We start from the raw sequence: 18,163 nt of genomic DNA, 5'->3' as shown, positions 1-18,163 counted from the left end.
AGCCTCTCTGCAGGCAGCCATTTTAGTTGGTGACTGAACAGAGGTTCTTTGCCCCTGTGTGCTGCCTGCTGGGACTTGTGGTGCACCTGCTATTTTGGGTGATCTACTGTGCTAATCAAGGAACCGCTATAGTATTCAATAATGTATCTGTATATTTGTACCAGTTCAAGGATCCTTAATCCCTGATCCCTAAGACCCAATCCCTGCACCTATCCCTATCCCCTTCCTCATGTGAGCTTTTGGCAAACACAGAGCCATCTGTGAATGCTTTTTTGTAAAAAAAAAATCTTGTCTTATTATTCCCAGTCCTGCACCAGTTTTTCTGTGTGCGGACTGTGACTGCCAAGAGATGATCAGTGTGTACAACATTAATTAATATCTGAGCTCATTTTGTTTTTCAGTCCGTGCTTTTTTTTTTTTTACACAGTCTGTTTTAGCACCAACTTTCCAGTGCTTGCCCTGAAACCGCCTGACATCCTCATTGCACCAAATGCCTAATTTGCATATTAAGCATATTAAGAAAAAGTACGACTTAAAAAAAGAGAAAACAATACCTTTCTTTCCTTTGTAGCTAGCCTGGTTATGGAGAAATAAGAAGTTTTAACTTTATGCAAATCAGCAGTAGGAGCACCAAGGGGCGGGTTGTAGTGTTTGAGCACTGCTACAGCTAGGCCCCTAGTACTCATTATTCTACCCCCTCAGCTTTGATTGGCAGGACTAATAGCTGACAGCTCATGGGCTCTGGTGCAAGAAGCCAGCTTTGTGGCCAGGGTCTGGGGTGCACCTAGCCATTCTGTTGACCAAGGCACCCCAATGTGCCAGATTTCCAACCTATCCCTCCAGCCCTACTGTTAAAGAAATATTGGGAAAACATTAAATACGGTGCTACAAAACATTCAAGGTAATACACGTACCTCTTACAGCCAATGCCGTCTCCTCTGATGTAGACATTCTCTTTCCTCATCTTCTCCTTTCTCCAGACTGCCATGATAATTTATTTCAGCCTCTTCTCAGCTCTGCAGAGTTTAACAAACAGATATCATAGTTTCCTACTTTTTCATCATCCCCCCCACCTTCTCAACAGCAAATCCTCCTACCCCAATACTATTGCCACTGTGCTCCACAACACTTTACAGAAACAGTCCTCCTGTGAAAGCCACTATTAAAGGGGTGGTCACTGTTAACCTATTCCGGACATAGGGCGTACAGGTGTGCCCTGATGTCTTGGTACTTAAGGACACAGGGCATTCCTGTACGTTCTGTGTATCATTGTAATCATTGAGCACCAGTTCATCTTGAGCATCACTATGCTACTGCTGGGATTTAAACTCCCAAACCCTTGTACATTAGAGGCAAGGACCTTATCCACTCAGCTATAAAGCTAAATGTTAAACTGTGTATAAAAAATAAAAAACTCATTGTAGTTTCTGATGTAGTGAGTATTCCTATTCAGCAGAAGAATTATTTTATATTTCTTCGGAGGTTAATATGTAGCTATATAGTGTTATGGCTAACATCCTTGCCTTCTAATTTACAAGGTTGGGAGTTTGAATCTCAGCAGAAATATATATATATATATATATATATATATATATATATATATATATATGTTTTTAGCCATAATATATTTGCATATATTGTCATATATTTAGTATACATAATATACTAGCAGAAGGACCCGGCTTTGAAAGGGTATATTTCATTTTATGTTTCCGTGTGTCGTAAAAAGATATCGCCAGTTTCCCACATAACAGTGACCTCTACAGTACCCGCTTCTTTAACAATTACATCCACAGTGCACGCCCCTTTAACATTGACCTCCACAGTGCCCGCATCTTTAACAGAGACCTCCACAGTGCCCCTTTAAAAATGACTTTCACAGTGACTTCCCCATTAACAGTGACTTTTACAGTGATCGCCCCTTTAACAGTGACTTATTCAGTGACCGCCCCTTTAACAGTGACTTTCACAGTAACCGCCCATTTACCATTGACTTTCACAGTGACCGCCCCTTTAACAATGACTTTCACAGTGACCGCCCATTTGACAGTAACTTTTTACAGTGACCGCACCTTTAACAGTGACTTTCACAGTGACTGTCCCTTTAACCCTTTAGGGACCGGACTCATTTTCACTTTGTGTGGTGATAACTTTAAAATGCTTTGACTTATCCAGGCCATTCAGAGATTGGTTTTTCGGCACATATTGTACTTCATTACACTGGTAAAATGGAGTAAAAAAAATAAAAAAACTTATTCATAAAAAAATACCAAATTTACCCCCCAAAAACTTAAAATTTGCAAATTTTGAAGTTTCAATTTCTCTACTTCCATAATACATAGTAATACCTCCAAAAATAGTTATTACTTGACATTCCCCATATGTCTACTTCATGTTTGGATCATTTTGGTAATGATATTTTATTTTTGGTGGATGTTACAAGGCACTTTTTAAGGACCAGTTCAGGTCTGAAGTCACTTTGTGAGGCTTAGATAATATAAACCACCCAAAAATTACCCCATTCTAAAAAAACTACACCCTTCAAGGTATTCAAAACTGATTTTGCAATCATCGTTCACCCTTTAGGTGTTCCACAAGAATCAATGGAAAATAGAGATTTTCCATTTTAATATTTTTTTTCCAGTTACAAAGCAAGGGTTAACAGCCAAACAAATCTGTAGTTTACAGAAACACCCCATATGTTGCTGTAAACTGCTGTATGGGCACACGGCAGGGCGCAGAAGGAAAGGAATACCATACAGTTTTAGAAAGGCAGATTTTGCTGGACTGGTTTTTTGACACCATGTCCATTTGAAGCTCCCCTAATGCACCCCTAGAGTAGAAACTCCCAAAAAAGTGACCCCATTTTAGAAACTACAGGATAAAGTGGCAGTTTTGTTGGTACTAGTTTAGGGTACATATGATTTTTGGTTGCTCTATATTACACTTTTTGTGAGGCAAGGTAAAAAGAAATAGCTTTTTTGGCAAAGTTTTATATTTCATTTACAACATTCATCTGACAGGTTAGATCATGTGGCATTTTTATAAAACAGGTTGTCACGGATGCGGCGATACCTAATATGTATACAATTTTTTTATTTATGTAAGCTTTACACAATGATTTCATTTTTGAAAAAAACTAAATCTTCAGGCTCGTCACAGAAAAGCAGCACCGATGCCTAAGGAAGGCATCGCTCTGCCTTCCATGCCATCGGGTCCCCATGTGGCTGTAGGGGGACCCGATGGCACCGCTGCCCGCCACCGCAACCAACAGTAAAAGCCGCAAACCGCAGGTCTGAATTAACCTGCAGTTTTCGGTGATCGCCGACACAGGGGGGTCACGGAACCCCCCGCGCATTGACCCAATGATTTGAGCAGGCACTATGTTCCGATCAACGCCCACCGCGCAGCGGTGATCGGAAATACACAGAACGTACAGGATTGCCCTGTGTCCTTAAGTCCCAGGACATCAGGGCGCACCTGTACGCCCTATGTCCGGAATAGGTTAACAGTGACCACCCCTTTAACAGTGGCTTTCACAGTGGCTGCCCCTTCAACAGTGACTTTGACAGTGACCACCCCTTTAAAAGTGACTTTTACAGTTACCGCCCCTTTATCAGTGACTTTCAGCGACCCCCTCTTTATCAGGTACTTTCATAGTGACCGTGCCTTTAACAGTAACAGCCCTTTAAGAGTGACTTTCACAGTGACTGCCCCTTTAAAAGTGACTTTCACAGTGACCGCCCCTTTAATAGTGACTTTCACAGTGACCACCCCTTTAAAAGTGACGTTCATAGTGATTGCCCCTTTAACAGTGACTTTCACAGTGACTGCCCCTTTAACAGTGACTTTCACAGTGACCGCCCCTTTAACTGTGACTTTCACAGTGACTGCCCCTTTAACAGGGACTTTCAAAGTAACTGCTCCTTTAACAGTGACTTTCAGAGTGCCCGCCCCTTTAACAGTGACTTTCAATGTTACCGCTCCTTTAACAGTGACTTTTACTGTTACCGCTCCTTTAACAGTAACTTTCACAATGACCGCCCCTTTAACAGTGACTGCTCCTTTAATAGTGACAGCCCCTTTAACAGTGACTTTCACAGTGACCGCCCCTTCAACAGTGACTTTCACAGTGACTGCCCCTTTAACAGTGACGTTCATAGTGATTGACCCTTTAACAGTGACTTTTACAGTGACCGCACCTTTAATAGTGGCTTTCACAGTGACTGCCCCTTTAACAGTGACTTTCACAGTGACCGCCCCTTTAACAGTGACTTTACCACTTAAGGACCACAGGTTTATACCCCCCTAGTGACCAGACCCTTTTTTTAACAATCGGCACTTCACAACTTTAACGGTTTATTGCTCGGTCATGCAACTTGGCATCCAAATGAATTTTACCTCCTTTTCTTCTCACAAATACAGCTTTCCTTTGGTGGTATTTGATTGCAGCTGAGCTTTTTCGTTTTTCTGATATTAATAAAAAAAGACTGCAATTTTCTCAAAAAATTTTTATTTTTAACTTTGTCTGGTAAAATTGTTCAAATATAATTACATTTCTATACAAGTTTGTGTCAGAATTTATTGTGCTAAATGCCTTTGATAAAAAAAATACAATAAGTGAATTTTTATTGGTTTGCGCAAAAGTTATAGCGTTTACAAACTATGGTACAAAAATTTGAATTTCCGCATTTTGAAGCAGCTCTGACTTTCTGAGCACCTGTCATGTTTCTTAAGGTGCTATAATGCCAGGATAGTATAAATACCCCCCAAATGACCTAATTTAAGAAAGAAGACACCCCAAAGTATTCACAGAGGGGCATGGTGAGTTCATGTATCACAAGTTAGCGGAAAGTGACACTTTCTGAGGAAGAAAAAATAATAATAAAGTTTCAATTTCTGCTAACTTCTGGCAAAAACAAAAATCTCCCTCGGACTTACTATGCCCCTCAGTGAATACCTTGGGGTGTCTACTTTCCAAAATGGGGTCATTTGTGGGGTGTGTTTACTGTTCTGGCATTTTGGGTGGGGCTAAATTGTGAGCAACCTTGTAAAGCCTAAAGTTACTCGTTGGACTTTCGGCCCATTCACGCACCTAGGCTGCAAAAAAGTGTCACACATGTGGTATCGCTGTACTCAGAAGAAGTAGGTCAATGTGTTTTGGGGTGTATTTTTACATATACCCATGCTTGTATAAAAAAAAAAAAAAAGTTGTCATTTGCAGAGATATTTCTCACATACAGTATGGGTATATGTAAAAATACACCCCAAAACACATTGCCATACTTCTTCTGAGTACAGCAATACCACATGTGTGACACTGTTTTGCAGCCTAGGTGCACAAAGGGGCTCAAATTCCAATGAGTACCTTTAGGATTTCACAGGGCATTTTTTACGCATTTGGATTCCAAACTACTTCTCACGCTTTAGGGCCCCTAAAATGCCAGGGCAGTATAAATACCCCACAAGTGACTCCATTTTGGAATGAAGACACCCCAAGGTATTCCGTGAGGGGTATGGTGAGTTCATGTAAGATTTTATTTTTTGTCACAAGTTAGTGGAATATGAGACTTTGTAAGAAAAAACAAAACAAAAAAAATTTCAAATGCGTAAAAATTGCCCTTTTTTGACATTTTGGGCTAACTAAATTTAGGGGGTATTCCTCTGAGACTACCCAGTAAAAAGAGCACACCTGCCTAGAAAAAAGGAGTGCTTGAGAAGTAAAGCTGCGATCGCTAATAAAGATCCAAAAAGCTCAAAAGTGATCTTTATAGCGCCGCAGCGATTTTACTGTGTTTTAGAAGTGATCAGAAAAAAAATATTTCTGTCACTGTGGTAGGGCAGACTGAACGCAAGTGTGGGCACAAAATCAGGCCTGATCGGGTGAACACTGCGTTTTTTGTAGAGCCTAAGGTCACTCTAATGTACTGATATAGATCTGATTGCAATTAGTCTTGATCACTTACAGATACTGTATAGTACTAGTGCTGATAAGCGACAGCGATGACGCTAATCAGAGACTAATCAGTGACTGCGGTGGGCTGGGCACTAACTACCTCACAAGTAGCTAACTAACTGGCGGTGATAAGGGACCCTTACAGGGGGGTGATCAATGACAGGGGGGTGACAGGGGGGTGATCAGAGAGTCTATATGGGGTGATCTGGGGTTAATAAGGGGTTAATAAGTGACAGGGGTGTGTGTAATGTGTGTGTGGTGCTTGGTGCTACTTACAGAGCTGCCTGTGTCCTCTGGTGGTCGATCCAAGCAAAAGCGATCACCAGAGGAGCAGGTAGCAGGTATATCAGACACTATTTACAAAATAGCGTCTGATATACCTATTTGATTGGTTCTTTTAAAAATCTACAGCCTGCCAGTCAATGATCAGCGCTGGCAGGCTGTAGTTAAACTTGAATACTGTGCAATCCAGGAAATCTCAGGTCTCACGAGATGATGCCAATAGGCATCACTAAAAACTGAGAGTGCTGCCGTCCAGACGCCTATCGGCGTTACCGTGACGGCAAGCGGTTAACAGTGACTGCCCCTTTAACAGTGAATTTCACAGTTAACGCCCCTTTAACAGTGACTTGCACAGTGACTGCCCCTTTATCAGTGACTTTCATAGTGACCGCGCAATTAACAGTGACAGCCCTTTAACAGTGACTTTCATAGTAACTGCCCCTTTAAAAGTGACTTTCACAGTGATCACCCCTTTAATAGTGACTTTCATAGTGACCACCCTGTTAACAGTGACTTGCACAGTGACCGCCTTTTATCAGTGACTTTCATAGTGACCGCCCCTTTAACAGTGACTTTCAGTGACCACCCCTTTAACCTCTTAAGGACTCGGCCCTATTTCACCTTACTGACTTTTTTTGAAAATCTGACCAGTGTCATTTTAAGTGATGATAACTTTAAAACACTTGACTTATCCAGGCCATTCTGAGATAGTTTTTTCATCACATATTGCACTTCATGACACTGGTAAAATGAAGTAAAAAAGAAAATCATTTTTATTTATAAAAAAATACCAAAATTACCAAAAAATTGTAAAAAATAGCCAATTTCCAAGTTTCAATTTTTCTACTTCTGTAATACATAGTATTATGCAACCACATTATTTTAGTTTTTTTAGTTTTCTTCCCTCCACCTAAAAGATTTAAGTTTGTTTTTCAATTGAGTGGTACAGTTTATAGGTCACATTAAAGGTGAGAAAAGTTCTGAAATGATTTATCTTTGTCTCATTTTTTTCACAGAAACCTGACATTTTAACAGGGTTGAATAGACTTTTTATATCCACTATATATATATATATATATATATATATATATATATATATATATATATATCAAAAAAAGGCAGCACTCCAAGGATAAAATGAAAAAAACAATCACCTTTTATTCACCCATGTGGGCAGCGCAACGTTTCGGCTCAACACTAGAGCCTTTCTCAAGCAATGAAACCTGACATTTTAACAGGGTTGAATAGACTTTTTATATCCACTATATATATATATATATATATATATATATAGTTGCAATGACTAAAAAAATATTAAATTATATAAATTGTATCTCTATTTCTGAAATGTTTTGCCACAATTAGACCCCCCAACCTTCTACATTAGAGGCAAGGATGTGTACCACTACACTATAGAGCTACATGTTAACCTATATGTTTTTGACACAGTTTAGCTTTCAGCTTTACAGCTGAGTGGATATGGTCCTTGTCTCTGATGTACAAGGGGTTGGGAGTTCAAATCCTAGAAGAAACTTTTCAGAAATTAGATTTAATTAAACTGGGGCTTCCACAAGCACTGACTCCATATATGGATATAGCTATATATGCAGTCAAAGCAGGAACACCTAAGCCGAACTAGACTCCCGACACCCTCCCCTCTTCAGAGCAGGGGGTGCCTGGGATTCTCTCATTGACTTCTATTGTGCTCGGGTGCTCGGTAGAACACCCGAGCATTGTGAAGTGTTCTACTTGAGCATACGAGCACTTTGTGCTCGATCAACACTAACTGGTACCACACAGATAGTGCTCCCTTCAATAAATATTGTCGCACAGCAAATAGTGTCATTGACACTCATAGTGCTGTAAACATATTGTCCTGCAAAAATAATTGTTCTAAGATGATATTGTGCAAGAGTGCCAACCACAGTATTGATGCTCCTCAAAGTCCCACTAATAGAAATACACTACGTGCAGAATTATTAGGCAAATGAGTATTTTGACCACATCATCCTCTTTATGCATGTTGTCTTACTCCAAGCTGTATAGGCTCGAAAGCCTACTACCAATTAAGCATATTAGGTGATGTGCATCTCTGTAATGAGAAGGGGTGTGGTCTAATGACATCAACACCCTATATCAGGTGTGCATAATTATTAGGCAACTTCCTTTCCTTTGGCAAAATGGGTCAAAAGAAGGACTTGACAGGCTCAGAAAAGTCAAAGTGAGATATCGTGAGATATCTTGCAGAGGGATGCAGCACTCTTAAAATTGCAAAGCTTCTGAAGCGTGATCATCGAACAATCAAACGTTTCATTCAAAATAGTCAACAGGGTCGCAAGGAGCGTGTGGAAAAACCAAGGCGCAAAATAACTGCCCATGAACTGAGAAAAGTCAAGCGTGCAGCTGCCAAGATGCCACTTGCCACCAGTTTGGCCATATTTCAGAGCTGCAACATCACTGGAGTGCCCAAAAGCACAAGGTGTGCAATACTCAGAGACATGGCCAAGGTAAGAAAGGCTGAAAGACGACCACCACTGAACAAGACACACAAGCTGAAACGTCAAGACTGGGCCAAGAAATATCTCAAGACTGATTTTTCTAAGGTTTTATGGACTGATGAAATGAGAGTGAGTCTTGATGGGCCAGATGGCTGGATTGGTAAAGGGTAGAGAGCTCCAGTCCGACTCAGACGCCAGCAAGGTGGAGGTGGAGTACTGGTTTGGGCTGGTATCATCAAAGATGAGCTTGTGGGGCCTTTTTGGGTTGAGGATGGAGTCAAGCTCAACTCCCAGTCCTACTGCCAGTTTCTGGAAGACACCTTCTTCAAGCAGTGGTACAGGAAGAAGTCTGCAAGGTAAGAAAAACATGATTTTCATGCAGGACAATGCTCCATCACACGCGTCCAAGTACTCCACAACGTGGCTGGCAGAAAAGGGTATAAAAGAAGAAAATCTAATGACATGGCCTCCTTGTTCACCTGATCTGAACCCCATTGAGAACCTGTGGTCCATCATCAAATGTGAGATTTACAAGGAGGGAAAACAGTACACTTCTCTGAACAGTGTCTGGGAGGCTGTGGTTGCTGCTGCACGCAATGTTGATGGTGAACAGATCAAAACACTGACAGAATCCATGGATGGCAGGCTTTTGAGTGTCCTTGCAAAGAAAGGTGGCTATATTGGTCACTGATTTGTTTTTGTTTTGTTTTTGAATGTCAGAAATGTATATTTGTGAATGTTGAGATGTTATATTGGTTTCACTGGTAAAAATAAATAATTGAAATGGGTATATATTTGTTTTTTGTTAAGTTGCCTAATAATTATGTACAGTAATAGTCACCTGCACACACAGATATCCCCCTAAAATAGCTAAAACTAAAAACAAACTAAAAACTACTTCCAAAAATATTCAGCTTTGATATTAATGAGTTTTTTGGGTTCATTGAGAACATGGTTGTTGTTCAATAATAAAATTAATCCTCAAAAATACAACTTGCCTAATAATTCTGCACTCCCTGTAATTATAGTATCTGCCACAGTGCATATTTTTACCAGTGCCCCAATTGTAATAATGCTTTCATTGTGCCCATACTAGTAATCATATTCCCCATACTCCCCCAGTAGTAATTATTCTCCTTATAATGTGTGCCAGTAAAAAAGATCACCTTATAATGTGCACCATTGCAAAAAAAGTTTACAGTGTGCAACAGTACAAAAAGTACCACCTTATAATGTGTGCCAGTACAAAATATACCCCCCTACCTTTCAGATCAGACCCCTATATCAGATACTCAGATTAGATGCCCATATTACACCTCAAATCAGACCCTCATTTCAGATCCTCAGATCAGACCCCCATATCAGACCTCAAATCAGACCCCTATATCACATCCTCAGACCAGACCCTCATATGACAGATCTCAGATCCCCCTATATCAGATCTCAGATTAGACCTTCATATCAGAGCCTCAGACCCCCTTATCAGATCTTCAGACCCTCATATCAGACCTCAGATCAGACCCCCATAATAGATCCTCAGATTTCCATAACAAATTCTCAGACCCCCATATCAGATCCTCAGATAAGACCCCATATCAGATACTTAGACCCCCATATCAGATCCTCAGTCCCCCATATCAGATCCTCAGACCCCCATATCAGATCCTCAGACTCCATATCAGACCTCAGATTAGACCCTGTGGCCCCACATGGCTTAAGGGAACAATCCCAATTGAGACCGATGTGACCCCTATAGCTATGACACTGACTAATAGCCCTGTGGCAGACTGATAATAATTGATAGTACAGTGTTATATAGGCTATATAGAGTCATTGGTGGCAGCGGAGCGAGCTCTGTGCAGGAAGGTGATAATATTTACCTTTCCATTCCTCCAGCTACAGCTCTAGAGGTATCAGACACAGCGGCACTGCAGCCAGCAGGATGAAAAGGTACATATTATCTCCTTCCTGCACAGCTGAGGGGATAGTATAATTAATACTAAGGGCATTGCTATAGCAGTGCTTAAACACCACAGCTCACCCTATGGTACCCCAACTGCTGATTTTCATAAAGATAACAGTGCATATTACTGCACAATTATGCAAGCTACAAAGTAAACTAAACTAGTACATGGATTGCAGGATAAAACTTATCAGGAAAAGTTAAAGGACCTTAACATGTATAGCTTGGAAGAAAGACGAGACAGAAGGGATATGATAGAAACTTTTAAATACATAACGGGAATCAACAAGGTAAAAGAGGAGAGAATATTTAAAAGAAGAAAAACTGCTACAAAAGGTCATACCGTATTTCCCGGCGTATGAGACGACAGGGCGTATAAGACGACCCCCAACTTTTCATTTAAAATATAGGGTTTGGGCTATAAACTGTAATCCGCAACTTTAACTTTATATCAGAGCTCATCTCTTTACTAGGGTACCTTACTCTCAGCTTCGGTAACAGGAAGTGGGGGCGGCGCTCACTCACTGACATCACGCGCCTGCGCCGCCTAGTGGGAGGAGCAGGCACGTGACCTCAGTGAGTGAGCACCGCCCGCACTGCCTGTTACCGGAGCTGAGAGTAAGGTACCATAGTAAAGAGATGAGCGCTGATTTAAAGTTAAAGTAACGGATTGCAGTTAATAAATGTATACTCCTCTGAGCGGTGAGGCCCTGTATATTCTAACCCCCAGGCAAGCGTCCCCGTCACCATGGGAACACCTGGGGGTTAGAATATACCACCGGATTAGAGTTTTCACAATCTCACTAAGATCATGAAAACTCAGATCCAATGGTATATTCTAACCCCCAGGCAAGCGTCCCCATCACCATGGGAACGCCTGGGGTTAGAATATACCATAAGACGACCCCCGACTTTTGAAAATAATTTCTAGTGTTAGAAAGTTGTCTTATATGCTGGAAAATATGGTAGTTTTAAATTAGAGGGGCAAAGGTTTAAAAGTAATATCAGGAAGTATTACTTTACTGAGAGAGTAGTGGATGCATGGAATAGCCTTCCTGCAGAAGTGGTAGCTGCAAATACAGTGAAGGAGTTTAAGCATGCATGGGATAGGCATAAGGCCATCCTTCATATAAGATAGGGCCAGGGGCTATCCATAGTATTCAGTATATTGTGCAGACTAGATGGACCAATGGTTCTTATCTGTCAACACGTTTTATGTTTCTATGTTTCTATGAAAGAATAGTATGCCTGGTTTAATAGGGTAGATCATGCATACAGAGGCTCTTTAATCAGGTGAATTACAGCTATGTGTCTATGCAAAAATGTTGACAGGGAGGTTGCTGGTGACAGATTCCCTTTAAGCAAATGTTTATCTGGAATGTGCAAAAAAAAAAAAAACCTCTTATGCTTACATTTAGCATCTGTGATAGAACAAAAACTGAAATCGCCAAGAATATGTTAGGAAGCAGAATGAATATTCTTTGACTTTTCCTCAAGAATAATTAACCACATCACACGACAATACTGGGCTATTTTAAATGCTTCTGAAATACAGTATCTCGCCAAATAATATCTGTGAATGATACCATTAACAGTGTGCTGATGCTGATGTGACGTGGGCACCCTCGTGAGAAAAAAAGACTCAAGGCTCAAAGTCAACTGATAAAAGGGAGTCATGAATGATGGGCAAGATTTACTGCATGTAGGCACTATAGACTTGCATTTATAGGGAGTAAAGTGGGGAGGAAGCCAGCTAGCAGGAAAATGTACATATGAAAAAAATTGTCTGACCTAGAGATTAGGGAACCTATCAAGATTTGGTTCAGTTCAGATTTGCTGCATTTAAAAAAAAGTTTGGTTCAGACCTAAATTGATTCTGGCTGAACCAAATTGACTACAACGGCACTGGAATTTGGTATATAATACCCTCTAGTCTCCTATGACTCAGAATTTCTAGGAAAACATTATCTATTTTTATTAAATATTTATATATATTTTTTTTCTTTTTCTCTCCCCCCTCCCTAAGCTCTTGAACACAATGAAAGCAATAGTACATCATGTCTGAGTGACACGGACATACATAGCTATGTATAAATGTATGTTTGATGGCATTAACACACATGTTTAAAAACATACTCTACCATCTTATGTGTAATGCTTTATCATACCCCCGATCTTCCAAAAATTGTCCCTTGTTGGGGGCAGATGGTGTTTAAACAGGCATTATGGGCGGAGAAAAGTGGCTTATTGGGGGACCAAGTCTCCAAAAATTATGCCTTGATGGGGTCAGAATGCCTGCCCACATGGCATGGACAAGTGTTAATTGTCAGAAGAAATAGTGGCTCGTTTTGAACAGGCCTAGAAAAATTATCCCTTTTAATTGGAAGTACAGAAGTAGAGTATAGATGTGGAAAGGAGAGGGTATTAGAAGCATGGTATTAGTAATCAGAAGCAGTATAACATGGAACATGAAAGCAGTAGATCAACTGTCTATAGGTAGTAGTAGTAGTAATGGTAGTGGTAGTAGTGGCGGATTAATAGTGGTGGCAGTAGGAGATTAGAAGTGAGGAGTAGCAGTGGAGGTGGTGGTGGCAGCAACAGCCATATGGTGCATTTGGCAGGCAGCAGCATAATTGCAGTAGTGGCATGATGGAGGAAACAGCAGCAGCCGTGCGGAACATGATGGTAGACAGAAAAGCAGGGGGTGTCATCACTCCCCTTGTGCTGAAAATCATCCCCTGAGCCTGGGCAAGAAAGAATACAGAGAGCATACTGTTCCATTCTACTGCCTAGAAGTCCATGGGGTGAGATAAAAGGTTATGCACCGGAGACAGGACAGTGTAGGTATTCCTGCACCTTGGAGTTGAGTCAGGGCGTTTTGACTAGCAGATTTGCATTAACCTGGCATAGCATGTGAAAAAACTGCTCCATCATGTTGAAGAGACTGAATTGGCTGCTGCTACTGCAGCTTCTGCTGCTTGTGATGGCAGTAGGTGTGTGCCACTGCAGGGGTGGAGAGGGGCCTCCCTTTCAGAAATGCTGGCAGCAGGCATTTGCTCAGCAAAAGATGCAGCAAGCTGCATACACAGTGCTTCCTGGTAATTTGCTCTGTTGGAAGGAGGAAAACATTCCTACATTTTTATTTGATAGCAAGGGTCTAAAAACATGGCTATCCAGTAATCATCAGACTGCTTGATGTCAGTGATACACCTGTGATGGTAGTAAGCAAGTAAGTATACAGCTTGCTATTCTGTCCAGCGTGCCCGAGCAGCCAGTTCTTTAGAATTTCACGCTCCACTTAGACAATTGAGTGTTGTGGCACCGTCGTCATCATAATTATCCTCCAACTCTGACTATGACTCCTACTGCTCTTCCTCCTCCTGTGGCAGCTCCTCCTTCTATTCTTATTCCTCCATTGGACCGACAGCAAGATCCATCTACCCTTGCTGCATGAGCGTCAGCATCTCTTCAAAGATAAATATGAGGGGAATGATCGACAACTGTAGCATGAAAGACATGAGCTGCCACTGCCAAATCTGGAAACATCACATGCTTCCTGCTGAGGCAGTCTGATGCATGACAAAATCATTCACAGCATTCTGCTGTTCGTACAGACGCTCTAGCATGTGCAATGTTGAATTCCATAATGTTGGAGAAACACGGATTAAGTGGTGTAGCAGCAGACTGTTCTGTCATTCAAGTCCAAAAAAGCGTTCCTCGCCACATAAGAATGGTGGAAATTTGAGACCAGTCTCCTGGACATTGAGAGCACCATTCACAAGCCAGTGTACTTTTTAAAAAGCCTTGCACAGCTAGGTTAATGACATGTGCCATGTGGGGAGCATGTGTTATTTCTCCCAGGTTCAGCACAGCTACGATCCATTGTTCATTGACCTCCTTACCAAGTTGGAGTTGGCAGGGTGACAGCCATAGGGATGTTTGCTGCTTGATGTATTTTAGAAACTTCTTGCCTCTGTGGCTACTTTCACCAAAGCTGATAAGCTCCAATACCGCATGAAATAGCTTGACTTGACACACATGGTAGGAAGGCGGGGGAGTGGAAGCAACGCTGTGCCTTTCTGCTTTTGGGGATAGGAACATGTCCATGAAGGATAAGGCAGATAAGTGCCTGGTGTAGGAGCCTTGTTTTTCAAGTGCTGCCTTGATACTGCCACAAAAAAACATTGGCCCAGTGGACTGAGAAAGACACATAGTCTCCCTACACGTGCTCCAGGTGTTCACCTTGCCATTCAGAATCAATCGCAGGGAGCTGCCCATGTTCTTTGACACATAAGAGCAGACTATACTAAATGGTATGGCAGTGACTGCACCGCCAGCTTCTTGGCCAGGAAGGGGTTTCAGCTTTTAGACAAGCTAATTTGTCGAGAAAAGTTTTTTCATGGCCACACATATGTCATTCCGGAGTTGCCCACACAGAGCTAGCAGAAGCCATAGGTCTGGCATGTTTTGCATCTATATCCACAGATAAATATCCTTATCTCAGTCATAAATCTATAAGGAGACAAAATGACTCTTCTCAGGCTGGTACATCTGAGAATCCCCAGTTCGCAAGCTAACCACAATATAGGCAGATTTGTCCCTGCCAGTTGTCTGGAAGGTTTTGTCCATACAGTGCCTGTCGGGGATATAAAGCAAATGCTTTATATAAAAGAAAGGATCAAAGGAAAAGTTTCAAAGGGAATTGATCCTAGAGGTTGACATATAAAACACCTCAAAAAGAGATAATTGTTAATTTAATTATATTGTGCAATCAGTAAAATAAGGTACTAGCGTCTATGCAAAAATATAAAATATTTATTATACAATAACTTAAAATACCATCAATAGAAAAACTCAATAATATGCAATAGCACACAGTGATATTCAGTGCCCTAAATTTTCCACTAGATAAAACAAATACCAGCGTTCCTTATTACTTCCCAAACATAAGAATGTAATACAATATCCCAACCACAACTATAAAATATAAAACTCAATAGTGATAAGGACAGATACAAAATCTTGCTCTGCTCAAACTATGACTAATCTCGGATATCGGGTAGTATTTCTACACAACTTATAAATTGTCAGGCCAGGGCTATGGAATTGAATATTCCAATCAGAGATTTTCTCCGATGTCAATATTAGATCTTTTATTCAGTAATATGCATCTTTACTAAATAGTGATAATATTGATGTAGCACTTTTAACATTATATATCTGCACTAAAGCGGGGATTTATAAAATATCAGGCCAATTAATTAAATCAATACTACACATAATAAACTTATACATTACCCGAGAATGCAAATGATATGCAGAGTTTATGGGAAGTCAGCTCTCAAGTCTGTTCTGATCATTGGGATTTTCCTCCTGGGGTCTCTCCTTTCTTTATTTGTTTCTCAGTGTTTCTTTCTCTTTCCATGTGTGTGTGGTTTATGATCACAAACTTATCAATTAGACACACCTTCCTAACTTGGAGTGTTCCAATCATTGTCGTTTAGGCATGTACATAAAATAATGACTATGATGTCACTATATAACCCAGAATGCATTTTGGCTGTTAGTGTAATGTTACTCATTCGTACCTAGGCGGCACTATTGCATAAGATATTAGCATCATACTAGTAAGGGTTAAATGTCCAAGTCTGATTTTGTCTTACATTCCATACACATAACATAAGCAATCCTAAATCAGAGCAAAGGGATTATCTTTGACACATATACCCATTAAAACACAGACGTTTGGGTACCATTTGAGATGTTTTCCCAAGCTACCAAATTTATGGTACAGATAAGAATACAATAGACCTTGCATTCTCACAGATATGTGTGTCTCCTCGGTTACTCCAACGGTTGATTGATTGTTAGTTAAAATAACACTATCTTACTAACAAAGTTTACACTTAAAATTCTTCTCATCATGCTTTAGAAGTGTATGCATTCCTAGTGAGAAATATATAAGATTATAGCTACATTGACGTCCTTTATAATATCCAATAACATAGTACAATACATATGCCCTATTGATTATCGTATATTAAAACACAATGTTCATTATATATATACATACATATTTTCTGCTTCATCGATAGACATTAAACCATAGGGATAATTAGTACCAGATATATCTAGAAAATATCCTTATCCTAATCTATAAGGAGACAAAAATGACTCTTCTCAGACTGCTACGTCTACAGAGAAGAAATTATATGAACTGTGTCATCTCCATGAACTTCTTTCAGCCTACATTAAAATACATTCACAATGGTGAATATAACACAATATGGCTGCATGTGTGTGTATATATATATATATATATATATATATATATATAAATAAATATATATAATCAATCCACTATAACTAGGATATTTAGATATAAATGTTATACACCTATGAAAAAGCACAACATACCTCCATTCTATATTGCCACCGCAGCCACTGGCCTTCTCCTATGATTTATCCTCCATCTCTTGGGCACCGACAATCTTGCTTCCAGATCCTGTACAACACACAATGATCTGAGTCTGCTCCCTCCCTGCCACTTTTATCAGACTGTGATATATCATGGTTGCCTCCAGGGGTGAACCTAGCCTTTCTACTGCCTGAGGTGAAAACTGAAACAGTGCCCCACCAATGCCAATTTCTTAACCTAATCCCTTTGCAACAATGAAAGCGCTCATTCCCCATGGCCTACCTGGTTCTGCCTGAGGCGATCTGGCCTTACCTGGCCTTATTAGTGGAGCACCCCTGGTGGCCTCATTGGCCCCCCTCCACATTCCCTGGTCTGTATTTGCACTGACTGCAATTGTTTGCTACCCCCACCACCATGGGTGCTATTATTACCACCACTAGGGTTGAGCGAATTGGAGTATCCAAAGTGGGCTTCAATATGAATTTCAAGGAAAATTTAATTCACTATGAAGCCAAATTTCCTCGTGTTTCATCAGTTTTGCCTGAACAACAAATCAATTTTGCCTGAAATGGCAGTAAAAATAATAATAAAAAAAAAAAATCATACTTTCCTAATCCTTTTTAGTGCAAAGAGGCCACCGTGGCCATCTTGATTGAAGTTCCTGCACAAAATCTCATGCGCGATAACTGTCGGGTATATAAAGCAAATAACATATCATGTCACCACTCACCATACAAGATTTCATGCAGGATCTTTAATCAAGATGGCCACGGTGGTCTCTTTGCGCGCAAATAGATAAGGTTGTTTTTTTTAAAACAGATTTACCCCTGAAAGCCCTCATTTGTCACCTCAGACGCCACAATCAGTAATGAAAGCGGCATCTGAGGGGGTTAAATGATGGGGGGCAGTGCAATCGCCGTTCCCCATCTTTATGCCTGCTACTAACAAAGAAATGGAGTAATTAGTCACAAAGCAAATTTCTTTGTGAAATTTGTTGAAGCAGCCGAATCAAATTTTTGTATCTACCATGGGCCATTTATAATACT

At 40.5% G+C, this 18,163-nt stretch overlaps 1 protein-coding gene across 4 annotated transcripts in view; it reads left to right on the top strand.

Moving 5' to 3' along the window:
* Positions 1-18,163, top strand: part of GABRG2 (gamma-aminobutyric acid type A receptor subunit gamma2) — a 259,789-nt gene that overhangs the window by 164,745 nt on the left and 76,881 nt on the right. Inside the window, exon 6 of one of the 4 annotated variants that reach the window (XM_044277831.1) lies at positions 16,900-16,920. The exons of the other annotated variants lie outside the window; for them this stretch is intronic. Coding sequence (XP_044133766.1) covers positions 16,900-16,920 — 21 coding nt within the window. The remainder of the gene's footprint in view (positions 1-16,899; positions 16,921-18,163) is intronic. 4 annotated transcript variants of the gene reach the window in all.

The sequence above is a fragment of the Bufo gargarizans genome, chromosome 2 (assembly GCF_014858855.1).
Source record: "Bufo gargarizans isolate SCDJY-AF-19 chromosome 2, ASM1485885v1, whole genome shotgun sequence".
NCBI classification, from domain to species: Eukaryota; Metazoa; Chordata; class Amphibia; order Anura; family Bufonidae; genus Bufo; species Bufo gargarizans.
Note: the sequence above shows the minus strand (reverse complement) of the source record. Positions and strands in the feature narration are given on the sequence as shown.